Below are 11,180 nucleotides of genomic sequence, written 5' to 3'. Positions count from 1 at the left end.
CATTTTGGAAACATTTAAGATACCTTAAACTTCAAAAGCTTTTTCTATTTCTTTTTCTTCATCTTCACGCCTTGTGCTAATTATTGGAAAATGTGTGTAATGGCGATGACATACTATTTGCACATACAGGTAGGTCTTTTGTCTGTAACACATGTAACTGTGTGAAACACAGCAATGCTTTTCCCAACATCAGCCATCCATTGGATTTTTGCCGCATTGTATTTACATTGTATATTTCTGTATCAGTATGTTATCTTTTTCGTATTATTGTACCCATCATGTCATCACATCTTGGATTCCCAAACATAACATTTGTAGTAAGAATTTTAAATGATGGCTCATACAATGCTTATATTTATGTAGTTACCTAAGTTGAAGGTGACATAAAAGTAAACAATGTGTATTTATAGAAATGCTGTATTTAGTTGATACACAGTTGTGAATTCAAGCTTTGATGTGGACATTATATTTACTTAACAAATTAACAAAATGAAGACTGTAAACATGCTTAACATTGTCTGTTATAAAGTTATTTTCATTCAAAGTAAACTTGTTGTCCAAAATATGGACATGTCATTAGCCATTTCTCATGCATCGTTCCTTCACGATCCAGGCACTCATTTGCGCACTCCAACAGGACCCTCCCCTGTAATATAAAAATAATATGAATAATAAGATTAAGTTTATTTTTGAACAGCTCATGTCATATTTATAGTTAAATGTGTAATAGTCAAATGTATTGTGCATGACATGTAATTTTCTTTTTTTTACTTAGGCAAGTAAATAATGGAAACTACATTGCTTCTGATAAACACTCCTTAAAATGAAGATAATGACATGAAATTTAGCTACAGCATTCTTCTTTTAAATTTTTTATAGATAAACTGAAAAATAAGATAGAAGATGAAATGTGTTAAGTCACCAAATCAAAGTAAATTAAAAATAAAGTGCTGTGAAGGATAATCCTAACATATAAATTGGTTTCATTCTTGTGACACAATAGTTCCAGCTACAAAAAATTATGGTTACTGTATTGTCCGCAAACAATTATAATTTCAGTTATGATGTTCTGTAAATCTCAGAATGAAGAAAAACCTTCAGTTATGTAGAAGGCAACGAAGTACAAATGAACAGAAAGAAAAGCAGCTCTTACATACTATTTTTTACTATCATTAAATTACTATATGCTACTTAAATAGGCTAAAAGAAAAGAGAGCTGCTGTTCCCTCAGTTACACTAAGCAGCTATATTTGCATTCTGCTGACAGCTTAATAACTACATGAAAAAGAGTTGGGTTATTTGTCATGCTATTAATGGGATTTACAATACTTTACTCTAAATCACTTTCTTCTTTGTAGAAAAATTAGCTAAGAAGATACAATTTTTTAAATTTCTTTTTAAGCTTTAATATAACAGACTGTGGCGTCAACCTCTCCGTGGGACACAGCCTTGTCAAAGTACGGACAATGCAGGTGTGGAGAGGCTTACATGTTTGCATGAAGCTAAGGGCTAGGCCAGCTGTAGTGCAGCTTCTAGCAGGGCCTCTCATGCTAGACAGACCTTAATGGATGAACCAGATAGTGTCCTCGACAAAGCCCTCATCTTTTCCATATCTACTCCCATAGTACTCCAACTGTTTCCCACATACACAACACAAGGTGCGATGCAATCCCTGTTGAGGGATTTTGATGTCATTAATGGAGCTTCAGGGATACTGAACAGTCTCCCTGAGTAATTAGGCTTGCACTGTATGGGATCATATTGTTGCCTGAAAAAAATTCCCAATTCTCATGGAACCAAAATGGAGGGCAGAGAACAAAACAAAAACAATACCTATGAGACCTCAAACACCCAAGTCTTGCAGCTGGAACTAGTGGAAGCTGTTCCCCTTATTGAATCACTTTATAGGCCAGTGCAAGAAGTGGAAATTCTCGCTGAGATGTTGGACCAAGTCAAGATCAAATCCTTGACTGAGGATTATAGGAGGAAGTTCCTCAAACAAAAAAACTACAAAATAAAGAATGGCTTTTTAAACATAAATGGAGGGAACCAAAAGGTCTTGAATCTATGACCTCCAAAAAGAGACTGTCTCATATTGAAGAGTGTGGGCTGATACTCCTTCTTCTCAGAGTAAATAGATCCAAGAAAAGACTGTGGAGGATGCAAGTCCAGATCCTAAATGTAGGAGGGCCTATCTGGGCAAAGGTGCTCTTATCTCTGTGTGTGAAGAGATGGGAACAGTGGATTGGATTAAAGGGATGATGCTCAGAATATCTCTGTGGGAAGAGGTGAAGCGGCTGGTCAAGAAAGCAACTGAGCTTTTTAGTACCGTGAAGATATTAATGTTTATACCAAAACTTCTTAAGGACACTCCTAAGACTCTGTTCAAGAAAGTATGGACAAGAACTGGAAGGTCTTGAAGAGAACTGAAGAGTAATTGGCTGAAAGATTATTTCTGATGAGCAAACATTGTGGTGCAAGTCAGTGAACAATCCCTCATGACAGTGTGAGAATAGGGCCTGAAATTTTACTTAAGGTTCTCACAGGACCATCAGGACAATCAGACATCAGAAGTGACCATAACAGCAAGCTGGAAGCTACAAGTGTTGCAGACAAACCAGCAACACAGTAAAGGGGCAACTGCTGCCTTGAATCATCTTCTGAGAAGAGTGGAGGTGGACATGGCCCTGATCCAGGATGCCCATCTATATAAAGAAGGCATCTCAGGCCTCAGAGGAACTAGAAGTAAGTTGAATTACACCATCAATCTAAAGAACTCTAGAACATGCATATATGTTAAGAATGAAATTTCATTCTCAGGAAGTGAGGCGACTGGTAAATGGTTGCTCACAGCAGAATTAACAAATGTTGGTCATCTGGATGCCAATGCCCATGACCTATTATGGGGAAATAGACACACCAATAGCACAGGCGAGCACCAACTTGAATATCTACTTCAGAGTAATTTTTAAATCGTGAATAGGGAAAGGGTACCTACCTTCAGAAATAGAAGAAGGGAAGAAGTAATTCCCATAACATTTGGGTCCACTCTAATGCGTAACATTACTGGTAATTATGTCAAACAATGGCATATGGTGTTAGAACAATCCTTATTTGACCACATGTATGCTATGTTTGAGGTTGAATCGGGTTTTAAACCGACCATGGCCTATAGGAATACTAGTAAAACAGACAGACTCATACAGGAAAGACCAAAACTTACACTTATCTGATGTCAGAACTTTGATAAGGAACCCAGAAGAGTTTGAGGAACTGGTAGACACAGTGACATCTGCCATTATGATCTCATATTCAGAAAACTGCTCCAACAGAAATGTATCTTGGTGGAAAAACTATCTGGAATTGTAAAGGAAGCGGGCAAGAAGACTGATCAATCTTGCAAGAAAGAAAGGAAAATGTGCAAAATGTCAGGACGCTCTTGTCAAATACAACATTGTGATCAAGTAAGTAAAGTGATCATCTTGTAAGGTATTCTGTGAGAAAGTGGAAGATACAGTTATTTGCATTAGACTTCATAAAATCCTCACTGGTATACTAACTAATCCAGGAGGTACTTTAAGGAAGGAGCACACTGAGTGAGATGCCATATATGATACTCGAGACTCACTTTGCTTGATACACTCTGGCATAGACTAGGAGGAAGTCCACGAGAGGCACTGCTTTACAGGTAATCAGAGGGAAAACTTGGAATCTGACAGAGAATTCTTTGATTAAAAAAAAGAAAGAAAATCCAGAGGGCAATTGGAGTGTTTAAACCATTCTAGTTACTAGACCCAGATGGACTCTTTCTCACTCTATTGCAGCAAACAGGAGACGGTTTCATTAGATTCCCAAGTAGACTGTTTAGGGTCAGTCTAGCAGCAGGAATCATCCCTAATGCTTGGAGAAAAGGGAGGATTGTTTTGATTCCAAAGTCAGCGAGAATTGGTCACACTAAGAATATGAGTCTGGTCAGTGTGTCCTTTCTTCTAAAGACTTTATAAAAACTGCTTAATGTTCACTCTATGGAAAAGAAGTTGACTGAGGTTCCTCTAAATGTAAATTGTGGGGCCTAGTGGTGAATGAAGTCATTGATCAGTTGAAATACTAGAGGCTACTTTTGTCAATGACACATAGATGATTTACTCATAATAACACATGGCAAATTTTCTAGTACTGTTACAACAAAGGCACAAAACTCACTGAACATTGTGCAGAACTCCAGAAAACAGGATCTAAGGGTCAATCCCAAGAAAACAGTTGTAGTATCCAGCAACCTACTGGAATCTCAAGCTCCTTGGCAGAACTCTGCCATTCAAGGAGGTAGTGATGTGTCTACGGGTAATCATAGATGCAAAATATTATGGACCTCTTATATGAAGAATATATGTTACAAGGAAAAAGGTACTCTTATGAGTACTAGAATGGTCCATGGTAAAATTAGGATCTAAAAACTAGGATCTAAACCCCAGGAGTAAGTACTGGACATACATCACTGTAATAATTCCTGTGACAATATATGGGGCTACATTATGGTGGAAAAAAGTAGGAAAGAAGCTGGTTGCTAAGGTGCTTGGCAATGTGTAGAGACTGGCCTGCTTAACCATAACAGACAGAAATAGCAGCATACCCAATGCTGCAATGGAGACTGTGGTGTCACCGCCAGACACCACACTTGCTAGGTGGTAGCTTTAAATCGGCCGCGGTCCATTAGTACATGTCGGACCTGCGTGTCGCCACTGTCAGTGATCGCAGACCGAGCGCCACCACACGGCAGGTCTCGAGAGACGGACTAGCACTCGCCCCAGTTGTACGGACGACGTAGCTAGCGATGCACACTGACGAAGCCTCGCTCATTTGCAGAGCAGATAGTTAGAATAGCCTTAGTTAGAATAGCCTTCAGCTAAGTCAATGGCTACGACCTAGCAAGGCGCCATTAGTAGTTTATTGCCTGAATCTACAGAGTCTCAATAGCGATGTACAACAAGGATGGATTAAAGTTAAGTATTCCAGCAGCTACGTACTTTTCTTTATAGCATTCATTACGTATCCTGTTTCAGACCTCATGCCATCCTTCGTGAGCTTATAGCGTGCATTGCGGTCCCCTCAAACCACACTGTGTCGGCGCTTCTGTCGACACATCATATGGCGACGAGGCTTAAAAGAGGATTTCACTTTCGTATTGCACTAATTTACTTGTCATGGCTTCGCCACAATCTCCAGATGTACTGTCCGAATTTTATCGCTTGCAGAATCAGCAGACGCAGGCATTATTGGATGCCCTTGGACAGATCGTTCAGGGTCAACATGCGATGCAAAACGATGCGGCAGCCGCCGCTCCACCGCTACCGCCGCCACAACATGCTGTTGCACCCCCGTTCTGGCCATTTGACCCAGCTATGGACACATGGATGGAGTGGTCACGCCAGTTTGGATTTCATCTCGCCGCCTACAGAATTCAAGGTAACGAGCAGCAGCCTCACTTATTGTCTTGTGTCGGCGTGCACACATACCGTGTGATAGTGAAATTGTTTCCTCGACGCGACGTAGCAACTCTGTCCTACGCAGAAATTTTGTCTGCTTTAGACGCCTATTTCAAGGAATCAGTTAATGTAGTTGCAAAAAGGTATACTTTCTTTCGTACAAAACGTACAGCCGGTCAAACCAATTGGGAGCGGGTTGCAAATTTGCAAGGCCTTACTAGGAATTGTGCTTTTGAGTGTGAATGTGGACTCCCTTATTCAGATACTATGGTGCGTGATGCAATTGCACAGAATGTTTCTGATGTTCATATACGGGAGCAAATTTTGAAACTCGTCAATCCCTCCCTTCAACAAGTGATAGACATATTGGATAGGCAAGACACACTTGACTTTGATCAGGAATCATTTGCAACTTCGCCAGCTGTGTGTCACATTAACCGGCCCGCCGGGCGAGCTGCACGGAACTGTAAACAGCCCTCGCGCACGTCCGCGCAGCTACGTGTCCCGCGCCAGCACGCCAATGCAGTGAAATCATGCCCGCGTTGTGCTACTAGACATTCGCATGAGAATTGCCTGTCTCGCCAAGCTATTTGCTTTTTCTGTAATAAAAAAGGACATGTTCAGAGTGTTTGCCAGAAAAAGCTCAGATTGGATACTAAAAACAACGATTCCAGGCCCTTTGCTTCGCGCCGGAATCGAACCACGAATACTCAGGCTCGTGAACCTTTCCCCATGGACATTCATGTAGTTAATTCCACTCCGTCCAGTGCCACTTTCTCTAACAGTGACTGTGTGCGTCCCACAAAAAGTGTGCGTCGACGTCGCCGGAAATCACGTCAATTAGCAAGTGATGCTGTACCTGTATCAGTTCAAATTGCACGAGACAGTCGCTCTTGTCGTCAGCAGGACAATAAACTTTTTGTAGATTTGGAATTTAATGGCAAGGTCATACCATTCCAGCTCGATACCGGAGCTGCGGTTTCATTGTTCAATCACGACACGTACAAACAACTGGGCAAACCTCCGTTGCGTGCCGCAACTGTTCAGCTCACTAGTTATTCAGGACAGCATATCCCTGTGTTAGGACAGTGCACTCTTCTTGCAACATACAAGGGACAAACAAAACTTGTGTCATTTTACGCTCTTCGTTCTTCTACTGCAGTGAACTTGTTTGGTTTAGATTTATTTCAGTTGTTTAACTTGTCAATAGTCAATCAGGTCCTATCAGTGAACCAGACTGTGCCTTCCGCCGGTGTTTCTCGGCTATGTGAAGAATTTGCAGACATATTTGCACCGGGCCTTGGTTGTGCTACGAACTATGAAGCACATTTGGAACTGAAATTCAACGCGCAACCGAAATTTTTCAGAGCGCGCAATGTTCCCCACGCATTGCGTGATGAGGTCGCAAGAACATTACACGATTTAGAATCACAAGGTGTGATTGAACGTGTGCAAGCTTCTCTCTGGGCATCACCCTTAGTGATTTTGCCAAAACCTTCCGGAAAACTGCGACTTTGTGTGGACTTCAAGGTAACTGTGAATCCACAACTAGTGATTGCAACTTTTCCTTTACCCTGCCCGGAAGATCTTTTTGATAAACTGTGCCCGGGTAAATACTTTTCGAAGTTGGACCTAGCAGATGTGTACTTGCAAATACCGGTGGACGCCGAATCCCAGCGCGTCTTGGTGGTTAACACGCATCTTGGTTTGTACCGATTCAAAAGACTGCCATTCGGGTGTGCATCCGCCCCTAAATTGTTTCAGCAATATTTACAAACTGTTTGTGCGTCGGTCCCTACTGCTGCGAACTATCTGGACGATATTGTGATCTCCGGAAAGACAGCAGATGAACATTTAGCAAATCTTTGAACATTATTTCAGGTATTGCGACAACATGGTCTTCGCTTGCGGAAGGACAAATGTGTGTTTTTTGCTCGTGACTTACCATATTTGGGACATGTAATTAATGCCCAAGGCATACATCCCAGTCCAGAGCACCTCCGTGCCATACAAGACTTGCCTTCGCCGCAGAATTTGAAGCAGCTACAGAGTGTGCTGGGAAAAATTAACTATTATCATAACTTTGTCCCGCATGCCTCTTCCATTTCAGCTCCGCTTCATCGATTACGCCGTACAGGTGTTCCGTTCGTCTGGACGACGGAATGCGAACGCGCCTTTCGCCAGTTGAAATCGGCGTTGCTTTCAAATACTTGCCTTACGCCATTCGATCCCCAGAAACCCCTTTTGTTGATGGGAGATGCATCGGATTTCGAGATCGGTGCTGTGCTTGCGCACAAAGATGGATCGCATGATCGCCCTATTGCCTTTGCGTCCAAATTGCTCTCGTCTGCGCAAAGAAATTATTCACAAATCGAGAAAGAAGCTTTGGCTCTCGTGTTTGGTGTTACTAAGTTCTATGATTTCTTGTATGGTCGTCACTTTACCATCATCACAGACCACAAACCTTTGACGTCGCTTTTTCATCCGAACAAGCCTGTACCTCCGCGTACAGCGCAGAAATTCATTCGCTGGTCTATTTTCCTCTCGCAGTACTGCTACGATATCTTGTATCGGTCCACGGCTAAGCACGGAAACGCCGATGCGTTGTTCCGTTTGCCTGTTGCTGAGGATAGAGCATTCGATTCTTCCGAACTTGCTTGCATGTTCATTGATTCGGAAACCGATGACGTGGTCGAATCGTTTCCGATTGATTTTCGTCGTGTAGCTACCGCCACAGCTGCTGACACTGTCCTTGCTACCGTTTTGCGTTTTGTTGCTACTCAAAGGCCCTTGTCGAAGTCGCGGATCGAGGATCCGTTGGTTCGCCGATTTTTTGCTCACAAGGAGAGACTTTTTGTACGACGTGGTGTTTTGCTGTTGCGTTCTGATAATGATCAGTCCAGAGTCGTGGTCCCACGTTCGTTACAGTCCTCTGTCTTACGGCTTCTCCACCAAGGACATTGGGGTATAGTGCGAACGAAACAACTTGCTCGTCAGCCCTGTACTTGGTTCGGAATCGATGCTGCGATTACGAATATGTGCTCTTCTTGCATGGCGTGTGCCGAACAACAATCCGCACCGCCGCGGAAATTCTTTGCATGGCCAAAAGCCACTTCCCCTTGGCAACGCTTGCACATCGATTTTGCTGGTCCATTCTGGAATGCTAGATGGTTGGTTGTGGTAGATGCCTTCAGTAATTTTCCTTTTGTTGTCCGGATGTCTTCCACGACGTCATCTGCCACCATCCAAGCGTTGTCTGCTATCTTTTGCATTGAAGGTCTTCCGCAGACTATTGTTTCCGACAATGGCCCACAATTCATGTCTGCAGAATTTCAGTCTTTCTACAAGGCCAATGGTATTCAACATCTGACATCCGCGCCGTTTTCGCCTCAGTCAAACGGTGCCGCTGAACGATTGGTCCGGACTTTCAAGTCACAGATGTTGACGTTGAAAGAGTCGCATTCTCGGGAGGACGCGTTGTTGCTCTTTTTGTCTTCGTATCGCTCTCAGCCCCGAGATGGTCGCTCGCCGGCTGAGTTGCTCCACGGTCGTCCTCATCGAACCTTGATGTCTTTGCTGCATCTGCCGCATCAGGTTCCTGTGCAGCGGCAGACTCCTGCTTTTGCTCCAGGCGACGTTGTATTCTATCGCAACTATCGAGGTTCACGGCGTTGGCTCGCTGGGCACCTTCTTCGCTGCCTTGGCCGCGCGATGTATTTGGTTTTGGGGGCCTCTGGTGAGGTGCGTCGGCATCTCAATCAGCTGCGCCTCTGTCGTCGCCTGGGTTCTGCCGCTCCCCGTCTGCTTTCAGCGACGGTGCCGTCCGGTCAGCGCCCTGGGGACCCATCTACTGGCTCGCCTCATCCCCAGGTGTTACCGACGCTGCCTTCCATTTTGCCCCATGGCGACGCGCCGCCGCCGCCGCCGCCGCGGCCTGTTCTCCCGACGGCGCCGCCCGCAGTGGACGCGTCGCTGCAACCGCCTGGCGCCTCCCTGGGTCACGCGCCGCCGATCGCTTCCCGTGACCAGATGTCCTCCGCCATGGAACTCTTGCCCGCTCCGGACCAGATGTCGTCTTCGCCCGTCGGGTGCCCCGACCAAATGGAGGTCGACCTTTCGGCCCCTCCTGTCTCTTTACGGGCGCATACACTGCATGTTAGCGTGCACCCTGGACTAGGTTTTCAGGCGTTTCCTAGTTCCCCTCGGACCGAATGGCCGGGTGTGGGTGGCACAGCCTCGCCTGTTGTTAGGGTCCCCACCTCATCGCATACGCCAACATGGGGTCCCCCCCATGGCAGGCGGAAGCCTTATCAAACGACCGTTCACCGATTTGCAGGGGAGGAATGTGGTGTCACCGCCAGACACCACGCTTGCTACGTGGTAGATTTAAATCAGTCACGGTCCATTAGTACATGTCAGGCCCGCGTGTCGCCACTGTCAGTGATCGCAGACCGAGCGCCACCACACGGCAGGTCTCGAGAGACGGACTAGCACTCGCCCCAGTTGTACGGACGACGTAGCTAGCGATGCACACTGACGAAGCCTCTCTCATTTGCAGAGCAGATAGTTAGAATAGCCTTCAGCTAAGTCAATGGCTACGACCTAGCAAGGCGTCATTAGTAGTTTATTGCCTGAATCTACAGAGTCTCAATTGTATCGTCAATAGCGATGTACAACAAGGATGGATTAAAGTTAAGTATTCCAGCAGCTACGTACTTTTCTTTATAGCATTCATTACGTATCCTGGTTCAGACCTCACGCCATCCTTCGTGAGCTTATAGCGTGCATTGCGGTCCCCTCAAACCACACTGTGTCGGCACTTCTGTCGACACATCAGAGACTATGCTGGACATGCCTGCATTACACCTTTGGGTTACAGTGGATGCAGCAGCAGGGGCATACAGGTTAAACAGTGGAAATAACTGGATACCCTTAGGATGTCCAGAATCTCACACTGATAGAGTGAGTGTGGTAAATATAGGAATGGTCAGGAAATGCTAACTGACCATACAGTAACCTCCAGAAACTTCGTTAAACCTTTCACAGCAACAGAGTGAAGAAGGAAGCAATGGAAGAATGAACCATGATACTGTTCAGAAGGCAGAGTCTGGTTTACTGATGAGTCAAAGGCAGATTAAGGCACTGCAGATGGGGTAAATGGTTAGACTAGAGAGAGTGATCTATGAAGGACAGCTCGCCACAGTATTCCAGGTGGAAACATACACTATCAGTGTGTGTGCAGAGGAGAATTTGTGCACATGCTACAAGGGTCATAACAACTACATTTATTGATAGCCAAGCAGCTCTGAAATAGCCATCAACCTTTCTGCAATGAGATCAAAGATCATTGCAGGATACCATGAAGCCCTTGTGAGACAAGGAGTAAGCAACAGGATAAACTAGCTGTGGGTCACTGGTCACTCAGGAATTGGTGGTAATGAATGAGCTGATAGGCTGGCCAGGACAGATGCAATGAGTCCATTTATTGGGCTGGAACCTAATCATCACCAAGGCCATGGTAAAATCTAATATACGTAGCTGTATCATGAGGCAGCATGTAAAAATTGTACTATGATCTGAAAACATAAACGTGGAAAGCTAATGATGCCAAAACCATGTTTTAAGAGAAATTCTTTAGTCCTGGACTTGATCAGGAGACTGGTTAAACTCATTGTAGCAGTTATGACTGGTCATGGG

At 44.5% G+C, this 11,180-nt stretch overlaps 1 protein-coding gene across 1 annotated transcript in view; it reads right to left on the bottom strand.

Annotated features, from left to right (window-relative positions):
* Positions 1-462: 462 nt before the first annotated feature.
* The window catches only part of LOC126457220 (uncharacterized), a 109,314-nt gene continuing 98,596 nt past the window's right edge, over positions 463-11,180 (bottom strand). Inside the window, exon 3 of the mRNA XM_050093348.1 lies at positions 463-646. Within this exon, the coding sequence (XP_049949305.1) occupies positions 536-646 (111 nt within the window). The 3' untranslated portion in view covers positions 463-535. The remainder of the gene's footprint in view (positions 647-11,180) is intronic.

This window comes from Schistocerca serialis, chromosome 1 (assembly GCF_023864345.2).
Source record: "Schistocerca serialis cubense isolate TAMUIC-IGC-003099 chromosome 1, iqSchSeri2.2, whole genome shotgun sequence".
NCBI lineage: Eukaryota > Metazoa > Arthropoda > Insecta > Orthoptera > Acrididae > Schistocerca > Schistocerca serialis.
This window is presented reverse-complemented; position numbering and strand designations above follow the sequence as displayed.